The sequence below is a fragment of the Corythoichthys intestinalis genome, chromosome 19, assembly GCF_030265065.1.
Source record: "Corythoichthys intestinalis isolate RoL2023-P3 chromosome 19, ASM3026506v1, whole genome shotgun sequence".
Classification (NCBI taxonomy): Eukaryota; Metazoa; Chordata; class Actinopteri; order Syngnathiformes; family Syngnathidae; genus Corythoichthys; species Corythoichthys intestinalis.
In genome coordinates this window covers 8,160,847-8,178,921 of record NC_080413.1, presented here as the reverse complement: position 1 = coordinate 8,178,921, position 18,075 = coordinate 8,160,847, and the positions used below count along the sequence as shown (strand labels likewise).

General features: G+C 38.0%; 1 protein-coding gene across 1 annotated transcript; it reads left to right on the top strand.

Annotated features, from left to right (window-relative positions):
- The first annotated feature begins 222 nt into the window (after nucleotides 1-222).
- Nucleotides 223-16,013, top strand: LOC130907802 (syntaxin-7-like). Its single transcript, XM_057823267.1, has 10 exons — nucleotides 223-276; nucleotides 2,892-2,985; nucleotides 3,077-3,146; nucleotides 3,224-3,314; nucleotides 4,163-4,300; nucleotides 4,385-4,425; nucleotides 5,654-5,744; nucleotides 5,813-5,885; nucleotides 10,348-10,430; nucleotides 10,597-16,013. The coding sequence occupies exons 2-10, from the start codon at nucleotides 2,901-2,903 to the stop codon at nucleotides 10,690-10,692; spliced, it is 768 nt and encodes a 255-aa protein (XP_057679250.1). The 5' UTR covers nucleotides 223-276; nucleotides 2,892-2,900; the 3' UTR covers nucleotides 10,693-16,013.
- The last annotated feature ends 2,062 nt before the right edge of the window (nucleotides 16,014-18,075 follow it).

The window sequence follows — 18,075 nt, the reverse complement described above, 5'->3', positions numbered from 1 at the left end:
GATGGCCGCCACTTACACACCAACGCCGCGTTAGACATCTAGCCTTATATATGTTAACTCGGTAAAGCAGCATAGCTAATTGTAATATTTTTGTTTGAAAAATCTTCATTTATTATTGATTAAAAAAAACTTGTTTACAAATAAAACATTGGGGGGGGGGGGTCGTCTCGATTTAGCACAAGATGTTTAATCACGTGACGTCGCATGTCAGAGTGGGACGACCAGGAAGTAGCCGAACAAGACTCGCCATCCACTAATTACACTGCTGCTGCGAAGGTAAAGGAATTACAACTTTTAAACACATTTTTGCACTTTATACTGACAAAACACACTCTTGTACTGCAATGCTGAGTCGTAGACACGGCTTAAATGTTTACAGAAATTAGACTTCAAGTCTGTCTGGAACATAAACAACAATTTGACGTGCCAAGCTCACATTGGGCATCAACTAAAAACAGGACGACGTACTCACACAAAAAAAAAGCTTAGGAGGAAACACCTTCCCCGTTGTTGTTAACCACACCTACGGCTCATTTAACCATGTTCCCCAAAAATGCGTACTTTAGCAAAGGCAAAATAAGTCCGTTATTGGTTTTGGAGAAGTGAAACAATGAAGCTTAATCTTCCCTTTTGAATAAGGCCAAGTTTGTCACGCTATTTAAATCACGTCGCCTTATCTTCAATCAACGAGGAAGTACACACAGTCACGTGACTTGTCGAGCTGGCACTGGTGGGCTTTTGCCAGACGAGAACATGTGGAGGTCAAATCTACTATCAAGTGCCAAATAGGGCTGCAGCTATCGAATATTTTGGTAATCGAGTATTCTACTGAAAATTCCATCGGTTAATCGGATAAAACATTTTTTTAAAGGGATCCACGGATAGAAAGACTTGTAGTTCTTAAAAGATAAACGTTATTCTGAATTAAAATAATTTGATATTAAAACCCCTCTTGATTAAAGATGTCCCGATCGATCGGGTCCTATCACGTCATTTTCAAAGTATCGGAATCGGCAAAAAAATATCGGACATGCCTTTTTGAATATATATACAGTATGTATACATATATATACAGTTGTGGTCAAAAGTTTACATACACTTGTGAAGAACATAATGTCATGGCTCTCTTGAGTTTCCAGTTATTTCTACAACTCTGATTTTTCTCCGATAGAGTGATTGGAACAGATACTTCTTTGTCACAAAAAACATTCATGAAGTTTGGTTCTTTTATGACTTTATCGTGGGTTAACCGAAAAAAGTGATCAAATCTGCTGGGTCAAAAATATTCATACAACACCGTTAATATTTGGTAACGTGTCCCTTGGCCATTTTCACTTTAATTAGGCGCTTTTGGTAGCCATCCACAAGCTTCTGGTTGAATCTTTGACCACTCCTCTTGACAGAATTGGTGCAGTTCAGTTAAATTTGATGGCTTTCTGACATCAGCATTGTCCACAAGTTCTCAATGAGGTTTAAGTTAAGGCCATTCAAAAACCTTAATTCTAGCCTGATTTAGCCATTCCATTACCACTTTTGATGTGTGTTTGGGGTCATTGTCCTGTTGGAACACCCAACTGCGCCCAAGACCCAATCTTCGGGCTGATGACTTTAGGTTATATTGAAGAATTTGAAGGTAATCCTCCTTCTTCATTATCCCATTTACTCTCTGTAAAGCACCAGTTCCATTGGCGGCAAAACAGCCCCACAGCATAATACTACCACCACCGTGCTTGACGGTAGGCATGGTGTACTTTGGGTTAAAGGCCTCACCTTTTCTCCTCCAAACATATTGCTGGGCATTGTGGCCAAACAGCTCGATTATTGTTTCGTCTGACCACAGAACTTTCCTCCAGAAGGTCTTATCTTTGTCCATGTGATCATCAGCAAACTTCAGTCGAGCCTTAAGGTGCCCTTTTTGGAGCAAGGGCCTCCTCCTTGCACGGCAGCCTCAGTCCATGGAGATGCAAAACACGCTTGACTGTGGACACTGACACCTGTGTTCCAGCAGCTTCTAATTCTTGGCAGATCTGCTTTTTGGTGATTCTCGGTGGAATCTGACCAATTTTCTCTCAGCAGCAGGTGATAGCTTGCGTTTTCTTCCTGATCGTGGCAGTGACAAAACAGTGCCATGCACTTTGTACTTACAAACAATTGTTAGCACTGTTGCTCTTGGGACCTGCAGCTGCTTTGAAATGGCTCCAAGTGACTTTCCTGAATTGTTCACGTCAATGATTGTTCATGTCAATAATCACTCACAAGAAATTGCTAATTCGTGTTGCTGTATGTATATTTTTGACCCGGCAGATTTGATCACTTTTTCTGTTAACCCATAATAAAGTCATAAAAGAACCAAACTTCATGAATGTTTTTTGTGACAAAGAAGTATCTGCTCCAATCACTCATGCGTTGTTGAAATCAAGTCTATCTGCCGTCTTTGTCTTCTTCCCGTACACATGTGACGTCAGCGCATTGTGCAGCATTTAAAGTAGTCCGGGCAAAACGTCATGCTTAGAGCTGGCGAAATTAAACGATTCCTGGAGGCGGAGAAAATTCCTCGATCAATTTTTAAAATCGAGTTACTGGAATTATTCGAGTAATCGTTTCAGATCTATTGCCAAATAAACTTAACATCTATCCTAACCCTACATTTACAACAACAATTTTTAGTTGACATTAAACCCTCGCCTACCACTTTCCCGCGATGTTAATAATTGCCATTTGTTTCCACTAATGTATGTTGACATCGAGTCAGCTTGGGTCAGGCATTCTGCCAAAGTACTGAACAAACACACATTAAAAAAACGTAATGTTCTCACTTATATAACAAAAACTTGAGTGTACTCATTCAGCAAATATTCAACTGTGGTTTACTCGTGTTGTCTTTCCCTCAGTTCTTCATCATGGCCTACCAGGCAGGGTTTCCCGAGGAGCCCAATGCTTTGGTTCAAAACATTAGCGCCAACATCCAGAGGATAACCCTGCTGAGTAATACCAACATGCAAACACCTTACATTTTAAAAGTTATTCATTCATGCCAAATTGTGTTAGAAATGATTAACAAACTATTTCCTTGCAGCCTCCGAGCTGCAGAGGGCGCTGTCGCTTCTGGGAACGGATCAGGACAGCGAACAGCTGCAACAGACACTGTGAGTTTACCCAGTCTTTGTTTTCGATGTGGTCAAATCTGAGGAATTCAAACTTGCGGCTGTCTATTCGTCGCCAGGCAACAAAAGCAGCAGCAAGGTAACCAGCTCGCCAAAGAGACCGACCGTCTCATCAAGGCATTTAGCGCTCTTCCTGTTGGCGCTGACCAGGTAATGCCAGCCTGTTTTTTCTAAAGTACGGAGCCCCCCGGGTGCCAGGGTAGATTTTTTTTTTTAAATCATAGCTAATCTGTACCCACAGGTTACTAATCTGTACCCACAGTTTAGCAATGACCCGGAAACTGTAGTCACCAATGTTTGGCGGGGACTCCAAATACCGAGGGACCGACCGAGCAAGCACCTGCACCTTTTGCCCACGGCGAACAATGGGGTTTTAAAAGGTAACTATTGCACATTTTCTTTGGTAGCCGTCTACATTTTCAGGTGTCATCAATCAATATGGCATGTTGTGTGTTAGTAGCCGCTAATGCGGCTACTAAAAATAGCTAGCTGACAAATGAACACTACTTGAATTAAGCACGCACGGACACGACAGCAGCACAGAAAATGTGCAAACACAACATGCCATATTGATTGATGACACCTGAAAGATGCCTACCAAAGAAAACGTGCAATAGTTACCTTTTAAAACCCCTTTGTTCGCCAAGGGCAAATGGTGCAGATGGTTGCTCGGTCGGTCCCTCGGCGTTTGGACTCGGAGTCCCCGCCAAACATTGGTGACTACTGTTTCCGGGTCATTGCTAAACTGTGGGTACAGATTAGTAAACTGTGGGTACAGATTAGTAAACTGTGGGCACAGTTTAGTAAACTGTGGGTACAGTTTAGTAAACTGTGGGTACAGTTTAGTAAACTGTGGGTAGAGATTACTGAACTGTACCCACAGATTAGTAAACTGTGGGTACAGATTAGCTGTGATTTTTAATTTTTTCTTTCCTGGCACCCGGGGGGCTCCGTACTAAAGAGAGAAATACGTTGACTGAAAAATTTTAATCTTTTAGCGGCAGAGAAAGATTCAAAAAGACCGTTTGCTCAACGATTTTTTGGCTGCATTGAACAGCTTTCAAAAGACTCAGCGGGAGGCGGCCGATAAAGAACGGCAGTTTGTGGCACGCGTTAGAGCCAGCTCTAAGGTGTCGGTGAGTAGCTAGGATTTTTTGTTTTAATCTAAAGCATTCAGAAGTGTTCACCTTTTTTTCCTATATTTCGGCTTATTTCTATAGGGAGGCCAGCCTGAAAGCTATCATGTCACTCCTTTTCCAAGGTAAGTCTTCTACCCAGTTTTATTTTTTTATATCAGTGTTGTTTTCGCCAACAATGATGATAATGAAAATATTTTGTCAAACAATTATTCTATGATGATAACGTGACGATGACGAGCTAAAAGCATGGCTTGGGAGACAACATGATACTGAGAAGATTGCCAGTTTTGGTCTGACAAAAATGCGACATACAGTGGGGAGAACAAGTATTTGATACACTGCTAATTTATCTAAAAAATCTAGACTAGATGTGAACTGACAGACTTTCCCGCGCTAGTAAACAGGTGCCATCTTAAAGCAGTAGACTTCTCTAAAAGGCTCTGTTGTAGAGAACCTAATGACTTTTTATCTAAAATACCCCTAAATCGGCAAAATCTTGACTTGAATCTATCTTTAAATGATGAAACAGTTTTAAAACTTTCACATGTCGAAAGTAGACATGAGGGAAATTATGGAATAACGGCCGCAATTTAACAACCTTAACGGTTGATTCACACATTAATTAAATTGAATGTAGTTTAAAGCTGCTGATATAGAATGGGGACTTGAGTATTTTATTTACTGTTTTTAACCGGTAACTTGATACTAAAATAGTAGTTTGGTTTATTTAGTCTGAGAGGATTTTTGAACAATTTGGAACAAATATACAAAACATAAAAAAAAAAAATGGTGGGAGTGGGGCATCAATAATCGAATCTTAGTCTCTGAATCGTAATCGAATCGTTAGGTGCCCAAAGATTCCCACCTCTATTATCGTGTGTGTTTCAAAACAAGCAATGGGGAGACTAGAGAGGACACTGGTGATTTGGGGCTGGGGGCGTAGCATGTCGCATGAGTACTACACAACCAGACACCGCTACAATGCAGGCTAACTCCACATAAGATGTCACACATTGTGAAAATGTGACGCAAACTATGTCGCATTTTCGTCTCGTCCGACGAAAACTGGCATTCGTCCTATGTTTTAGTCTCCCAAGAAAGGTTTTTAGCTTGTTATCGTCATCGAAAAAATTGTTCGTCAACGGAATATTTTCGTTATAGTCATCGTTGACGAAAATAACACTGCGACAGACGAAAAACTGGCACTCCTCTCGTTATTCATCTGTCTCCCAAGACCCCTTTTCACCTCGTCACAAAAAAATTGTTCGTTGACCAAATATTTTTGTTATCATTATTCTTGAAGAAAACAATAATGCTCAGTTGCTTATAGTTAGGAATTTGTCGCTACAGTGACCTGCAGGTACAGGATCAGGCCGAGGCAGTCAGTGAAGATGATCTGCGGTTGATTCAGGAGAGAGAGATGGCTATTCAGCAGCTGGAGGTATGGAACACGCGTCAAACAATGGTATCAGTGTCTAGCGGTAAACTAGGTGTGTTTGTTGTTTCCAGTCGGACATCACTGACATCAATGACATATTCAAGGATTTGGGAATGATGGTACACGAGCAGGGCGAAATGATTGGTAAGCTTTTCGAAAAAATGTGCCATGGTTAAATAGGCAAAAGATACTGGATAAAAACACTGTACTTAATTGTTTATTTTATATATATATATATATATATATATATATATATAAAAGGGCTGTCAAAATTATCGCGATCACGGGCGGTAATTAATTTATTAAATTAATCTCGTTAAAATATTTGACGCATTTAACGCACATGCCCCGCTCAAACAGATTAAAATGACAGCACAGTGTAATGTCCACTTGGTACTTGTGTTTTCTGGTGTTTTGTCACCCTCTGCTGGAACTGAGGGGCGACTGATTTTAGCACCATGAGCATTGTGTAATTATTGACATCAACAATGGCGAGCTACTAGTTTATTTTTTGATTGAAAATTTTACACATTTTATTAAAACGAAAACATTAAGCGGAGTTTTAATATAAAATTTCTATAACTTGTACTAACATTTATCTTTTAAGAACTACAAGTCTCTCTATCCATGGATCATTTTAACAGAATGTTACTAATGTTAATGCCATCTTGTTGATTTATTGTTATAATAAACAAATACAGTACTTATCTACCATATGTTGAATGTATATGTACTGTACTGTCTTGTGTCTTATTGTTCCATTCCAACAATAATTTACAGAAAAATATGGCATATTTTAGAGATGGTTTGAATTGCGATTAATTACGATTAATTAATTTTTAAGCTGTAATTAACTCTATAAAAAATTTTAATCGTTTGACAGCCCAAATATATATATTATTATTATTACATACATATTTTATACTCTGCATACACAGCACATGAACAGTTTATAACTGAGCTTTTGTTTAAAGTCTATTTTGTGTTGCTTATTTTTTATAGAATATATGACAAACAAATTGCTGGCTGTCACATGCCAAAGCATGCATTAGAATACCCCCTAAGTGGGGCCTTTCTAGCCGTACAAACACTGAGCGAAGTCCATCCTTTGCAGGGAACACCTAAACAAAAAGTATCAACACTTTCAATAATAGCTATGGAGTTTTTTTCCCCTTAATTGTTGCCATTTTGCTGAAAAAAAACCACATAATTTTCGTACTATCAGGTGCACCTGAGTATAAGCCGCCACCCACCAAATTTTACACGAAAATGGCATTTGTTCATAGATAAGCCGCACTGGACTGGAAGCCGAATCTGTACCCACTGTATTATGGGATATTTACGGCAAAGATATTAACTGGTAACACTTTATTTGACCGCAGCGTCATAAGACTTTCATAAGACCAAATGAACCACCATGGAGCTTTGAACCAATTGGCTGAAAAACTTCATTGCTTCAAGAAGCTTCATTTGGCCATCACTGCCTCCTTGGGGAGACAGTCAACCACTGCTGCCACATGCTGTCAACACTGTTGTCATCCAACATGCCTCCTAGCATGCAATGCAGCACTACAGATGTAAATGATCAAAATTCATGTTCTGTGCTAATTATTTCTTCAGTTGCTCTTCTAGTTGTTTCATGAATTACTAGTTATGGTATTTGGTAAAACTTGATTTGACAGTGGCGCTATAAGACCATCATAATTATGACATGACACTGCCATGAGCATTAATGAATGCTTATTACAGATCAAATGATCTCACTTTTGAATGGATGTTAAAGATCCGAGCAGGACATAAATGAAATTAGTGACATAATTAGGGCTGCAGCTATCAATTATTTTAGTAGTCGATTAATCGATGAACTAGTTAGTTCGAATAATCGAGTAATCAGATCATGAGCATGAAAAATCAAAATATCTGAGCTGAGCCTCAAACGGCATAAAAAAAACAAAAAAAAGGATCTATGTACAACAAAAGAAGAGTTGGCTAATATATATTGTAGTGCTGTCAAATGATTAAAATTTTTAATCGAGTTAATTACAGCTTAAAAATTAATTAATCGTAATTAATCGCAATTCAAACCATCTCTAAAATATGCCATATTTTTCTGTAAATTATTGTTGGAATGGAAAGATAAGACACAAGACGGATATATACATTCAACATATGGTACATAAGTACTGTATTTGTTTATTATAACAATAAATCAACAAGATGGCATTAACATTATTAACATTCTGTTAAAGCGATCCATGGATAGAAAGACTTGTAGTTCTTAAAAGATAAATGTTAGTACAAGTTATAAAAATGTTATATTAAAACCTCTCTTAATGTTTTCGTTTTAATAAAATTTGTAAAATTTTCAATCAAAAAATAAACTAGTAGCCCGCCATTGTTGATGTCAATAATTACTTACACAATGCTCATGGGTGGTGAAGCCTATAAAATCAGTCACACCCAATCGCCAGCAGTGGGCGACAAAACTCCAAAAAACACAATTAACAAGTGGACATTTCACTGCGCTGTCATTTTAATCTGTTTGAGCGGGGCATGTGCATTAATTGCGTCAAATATTTTAACGTGATTAATTTAAAAAAATAATTACCGCCTGTTAACGCGATAATTTTGACAGCCCTAATATATTGCAAAAGTCAGCTAGCTTAAATACTATAAAATGCAAACTTTTTTTTAACACTACTCTTAACAAATGGTTCGGACACTTATTCCCACAAAAAACTGCTAAATATGCCTATAAACTAAATTATGAATGCATAAAAAAACATTAGCTCAAACAAAACCTTACGTTGGTCTTAACAGGGAGCAGTTAGATTCAGCCATGTGAAATGAGGCAGACCAGAGGGCAGTGTATCCACCCTAATCAATAAAACTAAATGCAAACACTTTCAAAATAAACTATTACAACACCACTTTAATTAAACGAATCCTCGAAGCAATAAAATGTAATTTGAATATTTTTCTTCTAATCAAATACTCAAGTTAATCGATTAATGGTTGCAGCACTAGACGTAATGTGCCTGATGACACTAGTGTCCTCTCATAATTATAGCAGTCTTATGGCAGTCTTATGACACCGCTGTCAAATAAAGTGTTATCTATTAACCCAAATAAATAAACAAATAAGCCACACTCGACTACTAGCGGCAGGATTCAGACTGAGGGAAAAAAGTAGTGGCTTATAGTCCGAAAATAGTCAAAAATTCAGGGTGTGCATTACACAAGAATGCATACACAATTTACAAAATTTGTCACTTTTTTTGAACATTAAAAACACACAAAAAACAAATGTAAAAATTAGGGCTGTCAAACGATTAAAAATTTTAATCGAGTTAATTACAGCTTAAAAATAAATTAATCGCAATTCAAACCATCTATATAATATGCCATATTTTTCTGTAAATTATATATATATTCTGTAAAATAAATTGTTGGAATGGAAAGATAAGACACAAGATGGATATATAGTACATTCAACATACGGTACATAAGGACTGTAGTGGGCATTTCACTCTACTGTCATTTAAATCTGTCTATGCTGTCCTCACTCCGAAGCGTCTACTTTTTCCAAAGCTAGTGAACGACGCCTTAATAATCAGACTTCTTCCTTTTTCATCTGATTTATTAATAGCCTCAAACCATTGTCCTCTTTAGACCGTCGTAAAACTACAAAAAAAAGTACACAAGCATTGCATTAGCAACACCGTTAGCTTAGCACGCTATACAGGTTCACTAAACATAAACAAAAAGCGTCTCATACAAAAAATATAACATTTCGCTTCCTAACATAATATGTACATTCTTTACAACAACCATACTTACGGACAAATCCTGTCCAAGGATCATATAAGCATAACATTACAACGTAGGCGTCAGCCCGAGACGTCGTGCAGCCATATTGAACTGGCAAGAAAACAATAAACCATGTCACAAAGCGACCACAAGAGTTCGCTGTTAGACAGCACAAAAAACCTTGCTGTAAAACTTACCAAAAGGCAGAATACTGTTTGAGCGGGACATGTGCGTTAATTGCGTCAAATATTCGTGATTAATTTAAAAAATTAATTACCGCGCTTTAACGCGATAATTTTGACAGCCCTAGTAAAAATACATTCAAATGAATACAGTATTTTTCTATTTTATTTTTAAATCGTGTATATAAATGTACATTTATATAAATAATATGTTTTTTTTTTTTTTTAAATAATTAAAATTCATCAATAATTTGTGAAATTCCTTTTCTGACCTCTGCGAACTTTGACCGCATTACCTCAAAATGTAATCACCTCTTCCGTTCCTCATAACACACATTCTGCAAGTTTAATAATTAACCCTTTATTTGTTCTTGAGTTATATTGAACTCAAACATACAGAAACGCACCAGACCAAATACATAGCTTCCACAAAAAATAAAAAGTAAACATGAGTAAACAAGAAAATATTTACAATTAACACTCTCAAAAACAGCAACAATGTCCCTAAACTATTAATCATTCCTCGTATAAATGGATAACATGTCTATGGTTGTCAACGACGACTTAAAAAACACACCTTCGCACTTGTGTTTAGACAAATACTTTTCTTGCAGACAGTATAGAGGCCAACGTGGAGAGTGCAGAAGCGAACGTCCAGAGTGGCACGCAGCAACTAGCGCGCGCAGCCGACTATCAGGTAAAAGAGAGGAGCAATTGACCAAAAAGAAAGGGGTGACAAGAGGTGTTCGAAAAAAAAACTCATTGTGCAAGTTGTCAACCTGGGCCCCTTGACTTGAACTCTTGGAAGACACAGTTTTCTTTCTCCACAATCAAACTGACTGATGTACTTTTTCATCTTGAAGCGGAGATCGCGGAAGAAGATCTGCATCCTGATTATAGTGTTGGTCGCGGTCGCCGTGATCGTGGCGCTCATCATCTGGGGCGTCTCCCGGCAGTGAGGGTTCCTCTTCACCCTCCTTCAGACCCCGACGCGGTATCCTGCTGCCAAGAAATGTTAAAAGCTTGACCGCCACATTGTTAGGTACACACACGCCATTGTGCAATAGCCAATTTGACCCTTTTTGGGACACTCATAAAGCACATTGGCTGCTATTGGCTGGACGTCTAACAGCCAGTCCTTCCAATGAATTCGACGTCTATTGTTGTCAATGGCAGGCAATGAGTTAAACACTATAAAAGAAAAACTAATCCAATTTGATACATGGAGGCCATTTCCAGAGTTTTTTTTTTGTTTTGTTTTTTAACTCTTTTTAACCCTATATTGCCAAATGTGTCACATTTGATACACCTAAAATTTCATGATTTTGAGAGTACCGTAATTTCCCGAATATAAGGCGCACCCGTGTATAACGCGCACCCCAAATTTACTTGTAAAATTATTGTACCCGTGGATGATGCGCACCCTAATTTTAGCACTAATAAATAGAAGAATACATGGAAAACAGAGCTCGTGTACAGATACAGAAATGTCATTTTACTAACTGGTGAAACACAGCACCAATATAGCATATTGGTAGTTCAAAACATTACCGTAAACTGACAATATGTACGGTAATAATATGATCTGACAACTTCTTCAACTTACGAGAATCCAGGAGAAAACAAAACTGATGTGACTTTTCTTTTAAAGGCTGCTGTATAACTTGCTCGTTTCATCACGATGAATAAATGTTTCTTCCATGGATTGATACGGTAAAATAAAAGTGAGGATTTAAATCGGAAATCGGAAAGAACGCATCGCTGTACACTAGACTGTAGGGCTGCAGCTATCGATTATTTTAGTAGTCGATTAATCGATAAACCATTAGTTTGAATAATCTAGTAATCGGATAAGGAACATGAAAAATGAAATTACCTGAGCTGAGCCTCAAACGGTGTAAAAATAAATAAATGAGGATCTATGTACAACAAAAGAACAATTGGCTAACTTACATCGCAAAAGTCCGCTAGTTTAGACTTTTTTACAGTGTTTTTAACAAATGGTTCAGACACATATTCCCACAAAAATATGCAAATTGCTTCATGTTGCAGGGTTAATTCATTTTCCATTTAAATAATACATACAAAAAGAATGATTAATAATACAAAAAAAATATATATATATATTATAATGGAGACCTGACGTCCACTTATATGGACATCGTTTTGGGTCATGTTGGCGGCACTTTTATAACAAATGTTAATATTTTTGCCTACATGCCTACCCAAAATGTCCACATATTATAATGTTGATGTCCACATATGTGAACGCCATGTCTTAATGAGTTTTTTTTTTTTTTTTTTTTTTTGGGTGTGGTTTTTAATGACTAAAAACAGTCACTTGCCCTATAAAGAGTTAATAAAAGCTAAGGTTTAAACTGGAATGGCACCCAGATGACAATAAACGTGACATATGTGGTTTACTCCAGTCCAGTAGGTGGTGGTGATGAGCAGTGCCATACAAAGCAAGCTCCAACGCAAGCAGGCTGCTTTTACACCTTCACACGTGAATATCAATCTATAAAAAACATTGAGCAGTGTGTCAAACATTTACATTTATTTTAGCACCGTAGTTTTACTGAACAGTTTAATTAAACTCACATCAAAATATTATTTTTTTGTTTATGATTTTGATTGTAGCTTGCAGCTAACAAAAAACTGCGTTTGTCAACTCAAGAAATGAAAATGTTACAATCAAAGAGCTTTTTTTTTAGAAATTACTTTAGTATTTTATTAATAATGTAATTCATAATAGTACTGTACATTTTTCCTTTGGGTTTTTTGAATATTATGTCAAGGCTTCAGACTGCCATTAAAGCAAAACTAGGTAACTTTTCAACGTTTATAAAAAAATGTCATAACATTAGTGATAATATGTCGACTGACAACCAGTTGAATGAGACCTCTTTTATCTCTTGAGGGGGTCTGTAACGCTTTCACCGTCACTAATTAACTTCTTGTATAAATCGTAAAAAGCCCAGCCCGACACTCTACCCGTTCGTCTCCCTCATGCACGCTGGACAGCGGCCAAAAAAAATACTCTCACGCTGCTTGTTCTGATTTCATTCATTTAATCCAACAAAAAACTGCTCCACCGAGCGACATCCAAAAACGTAAGCAAAAGAGCAAATGAGTTGCAAAAACGGAGAGAGTAAAGGGAGAGAGATTAATCCAGAGAGGGGTCGAAGAACTGTGCAGCTCTTTCTGGCTTATGCCTAGCAGCTACTTCTTCCTATACAGTATATCGTCAAACGTGACATCAAAAACTAGTTTCACGAAATCAAATAAACAAATCACTATTTACATGAATAATTAACCAAACCATTATTTAGGCTCCAACATAGGGTGGCAGGATCTCTTCCACACAAAAAAAACTACAAATGTGCTGACTGCTTTACGGCGTGCGTCACTTCCCCATTTCCCAATTCCTTATAAAGACGGAAGTCTAACGCTTTCGTGCGAAACCAGCAAAGATGGCAGAGCAGCAAAAGAGACAAAAAGTTTTGTCTGAGGAGGAAAAATGAAGGGAGACTACCAGGATATATAGAATAAACATTGGCCAGGCTTTCACTCGCTTGCGTGACGCCGAGTTCGGAAGGGGAGGGGGTTTAGCCACACTAAGCCACACAGTTGCTAACAATCATGTGCTATTGTTTAGCCCCAGTAGATTTATTACCTTATTACTTTTCATCCTTCACACAGCCACTGGAGACAGAAATGTTGTTTAATCCACCTGCAGGCGACCATCGTGATTTTACAACACTGTGCAGGTGTGCGCTGGTCCTCGTGGGAAACGCTTCCTTAAAGGGATCCACGGATTGAAAGACTTGTAGTTCTTAAAAGATAAACATTATCATGAGTTAAAATAATTTGATATCAAAACGCCTCGTGATGTTTTCGTTTTTATACAATTTGTAAAAATAGTTAAACTAGGAGGTCGCCATTGTTGTTGACGTCGCAGGGCGGTGATGTCACTGGGTTACGCTGCCGTGCTTCCAAATATGACTGTAGCGACATAAACACGTCATCTGTTCAACCCTTTCAATTTAAACCCAAGAAGAAGTTTAATGAGCATGACAGATTTCACAAAATGAGCAGCAAAAGCAAAATGAACAGGAAAGACGGGATGAGGCGAGACGAGAGTAAGACAAAACAGTGTTCGGCCAAAATTTGCTACACTGGCGAAACTGTGGCGAATTTGACACCCAAAGTACTACCGTGCGCTTGCAGCTTGGTTTATTTAGATTCATACAGACTGAACATACTAAAGATTCCTTAAGAAAATACTTAAACGTCGTAATATCAAATAAGGGTGGTTTAAATAAACTACGTGACTAATGTGATCAACAGATCAATTATCTGTTCTAAAGCTACAACAAGAAAACAATGCTTAAAAATATGAAAGGGAAACACATTCAAAAACTGTTTTGTGGCAATGAAAAGGTAATAAAAGACACAATAAAAACACAAATAGTACCGTATTTTTCGGACTATAAGTCGTACCTGGGTATAAGTCACAACAGCCATAAAATGCCAACGAAGAGGAAAAAAACATAAGTCGCACTGGAGTATAAGTTGAGTTTTGGGGGGAAATTTACTTGATAAAATACAACACATAGAACAGATATGTCATCTTGAAAGGCAATTTAAAATAAAAATACAAAAGAGAACAACATGCTGAATATGTGTACAGTATGATAATGTTACATGATGCATGAACAACGAAATGTGAACGTGGTATGTTAAGGTATAGTGGCTATGAAGAGTTATTCAGATAACTATAGCATAAATAGCATGCTAACAAACCATCAGTGTCACTCCAAAACACCAAAATAACATGTAAAATGATATAATAATGTGTTAATAATTTCACACATAAGTCGCTCCTGAGTGTAAGTCGCACCCCGAGCCAAACTATGGAAAAAAAAAAAAAAAAAAAAACTGCGACTTGTAGTCCAAAAAATACGGTAAGTACTCGCCGCTTTTCACTGATGTGCACATGTTTTGGACGTCTCGCCGCGTAGAAGAAATTGCAGAAGACCGGTAGTGTTCGTGTGAGTGACAAACTATGTAATCACCCCCAGCGTCCATTGCAAGCATAAAACATGGCCCCCTCCGTAGGTCAAATCATATACTAAATATTGTAGATTTTTAAATCAATGGCAATATTTTATGTGTTTCTAATATCATTCATTCATTTTCTGAGCCGCTTATCTTCACGAGGGTCGCGGAGGTGCTAGGGCCTATCCCAGCTAAGTATGGGCAGTAGGCAGGGTACAACCTGGATCAGTTGCCAGCCAATCGCAGGGCACGAGGAGAAGAGCAATAGTAAAAGAGAAAAATTGTGGCTTATTAGAGCCTACAAGTCTTTAAGTCCGATGTTCCATTTAATATACATAATACTACCGCTTTTGTCCACCGGCGTCGTTAAAATCAACTAAAACGGAAGTTACCAAGTGTTGCTTTAAATTTTGGAATTTTGCCCATAAATGTTGACACGTTAGTACATTTACTTGTGCCTGTGCAACTAGAACATTAGCTGACTCAAAAATATATACTATTTATATTCATTGTATGTGTTATTTGATGTAATTTGTTTATCCTTGGTTTTATACAAAGCTCAGTTGTTCACAATATTGCAAAAATGAGCTGCTAATCTAAGTAATGTAGTGAAAAGGAGTACAAATGTCACGAATCAATTTGCTTTACGTGCCTGACAATATTCTGATTCAAATTTCGGGGTGACTCTACTCCAAATATAGGTTAGTCTGAAGCCTGGTATGTAAGTTTTACTCTTGTAATCTTTTGCCTTATTCTAATGAAGGTACACAACTGCACATATTGTTCAATGATTACCTCACTGACTGCATTGTTCGTAGAGTATAAGGTCGTGCAGATGTACCTAATGTTGTGGCCAACCGTTGTACCTGCCAGCCAAACTTCACAGTTGGTGCAGATATTCCACAAATCAGCCAAGCTTGGCCGATTCCAGAGCACTGTTCTTTGTACAATATTATTATATTTTTCAAATTTAGCCTAGCATGTGCTTTTATGTCCAAATGACTTTAAAAACTAATATTCAGATAAACACAAGTTGCTTTTTCTTATTGGTATGAAGGAAGCTAAAAGCAATTAGCCGTGAAAGCTAAGCTAACTAATCGATAAGACCGATCAAACCGTACGTTTGTTATTGTTTTGTTACTGTCAATGACCGTTTTGCTGCCTCTCATCTTATTTTAATAAATGCACCTTATCACAGTGACATGACTCATTTTTGGAGCGCTGCGTGAAAGAATGGAAGAATAGTGTGCTCAGGTAATGTGTAATTATTTTGTTATTACTGTTTTATTACATTTGCATGCACAGGGTGTGTAGAATTATATATATATTTTCCAATGGTGTCCTCTCACGGGGTTCCCACGGGTCCTTAAAAAGTCTTAAAATGTCTTCCAATTCATTTTGACTGGATTGGACGTCTAGCGCTGTCAATGGCACTGAAACCAGAGCATGTCTGGTACCCAAAATCAACAGGAAGTGACCTGTAAATGCCTCGTCTGGAAAAGGAATATCCCGAAAATCAACAGGAAATAACGTCAAATGCGCGAAAATTAACTCCTTGGCTGGCATTGGCTGCCACTGACGGCCATAGACGTCTAATCCGTTTGAAGTGGGAGGGGTGGCAGTGAATGAACGAATGTTCATTCGCTGCCACCCTCCCACATCCAACGGATTTGACGTCTACTAGTGATGAACTCATTCAAATTTGTAGCAGAAGGATGGAAAGAGCTTGTTTTTCTGTTTATTGTTTTGTAGAATGATTTCCTGACCTATGTTATGACAACGTATCGTATTTAAGGTCTTAAAAATGTCTTAAAAAACAAATTTGACTTTTAAAACGGTGCAAGAACCCTGTCTCAGCATGTCCTCCTTCCAAGGACTGCCGAAGTCAGCAATACAGAATATCGAAGCGGGATGATAATAGAGCCTTGTGGAACACCCTGTTTGCACATAAATAATCATGTAAGCACTTAAACCGCACCGACTTTTATAAGGCGCGAATATATGTGGGCGCAAATTAAAACGAGCGTTCGAAACCGACACCGTGCGTCACTCTGGCGCTGAGAACGGAACGCCGTGACGAGGGATGAGATCAGGTGGACTCGTAAACGAATCGTTGCAGACTTGGCCGGCGGAAAGGTGGAAGTAACAGATTGCTGACATGCAGTAGGAAAATGTTGCCTTGGCAGGAGGAGAGACTTTCGGTGGAAGAGGCCTTGGACGTACGGGTGCGAATACATCATCTGGACCGCCTGGAGGTGCGACAGTTGGTTCTTACGGAATGTCGCAGTTTCCTGCAAAAATGACGCCGTGTTTTTCCGACGACGTGTTTTTGAGGTGAGCTATAATTGATCACATTCAATTACTAGTAATAATCCAGAATATTCACAATTTGTGAAGGATTTCATCTATTTTGGAGAGACCAAGCAGCAGCTGAACTGGCATTCGGGCGAGCCATTAACCGGTAATATTTCTTTTCCATAGCTCACTGACTGCCATTGACGGCGACAAACGTCCAATTTATTCGGACTGGGGCTCCCAGTTCAAATGGACTGGAATTCTCTCACCGTCAATGGAGGTGAAAAATGATTATTCAAGCACAGAAGTGGCTTTTAGTTGCTGGGTGATGAATCATAGGCATGAAAGTGAAGGAAACATGAATTTCCATTAATAATGCAAACTAAACTTTGCTTGGCTGAGGTCATGTCAGAAGTTGAGGTAGCACTTTGAAGACTGTTTAGTCTTGTAAATACATGACTTCTGTGTACTTTATGCGCACTCTGTCAATGTTATGCTACATGATGTATTGGAGTAACTTCAGAGGTCAAAAACTGCAGTAGGTGTGTATGGTTGCCAGTAGGGGGCAGTAGTTAATTGGCAATATGCTACTGTAGTCCTATGATATGCCCCTTGATTTTTATGACCCCAGTTTGATTTTCATTTTTTTTCCCCCGCGAAAAATGCGTTTATGAAAAAAATACTTTTTGTCGTAGAAAATAACACGGTGACATGACATTTTTTTTTGGAGGGAGGGGTATCCTTGTCCTCAATATTTAGCTTTTTTTCTAACACAACAAACTTTTCTTAATTTTTGGTCAAACAGATCATCATTCACATAGTTACACCTTTATACTTGTAAAATACTACTTCATTCTTGGAATAAAATGCAGTTTTATCCTTTTAAAAAAATAAAATAAAATAAAAACTGCTTATTGTTGTTCTCGTATTGAACCTTTTTCCTGGAAAAAAAAAACAAACTACCGGTACTTATTTCTTGAAAAAGA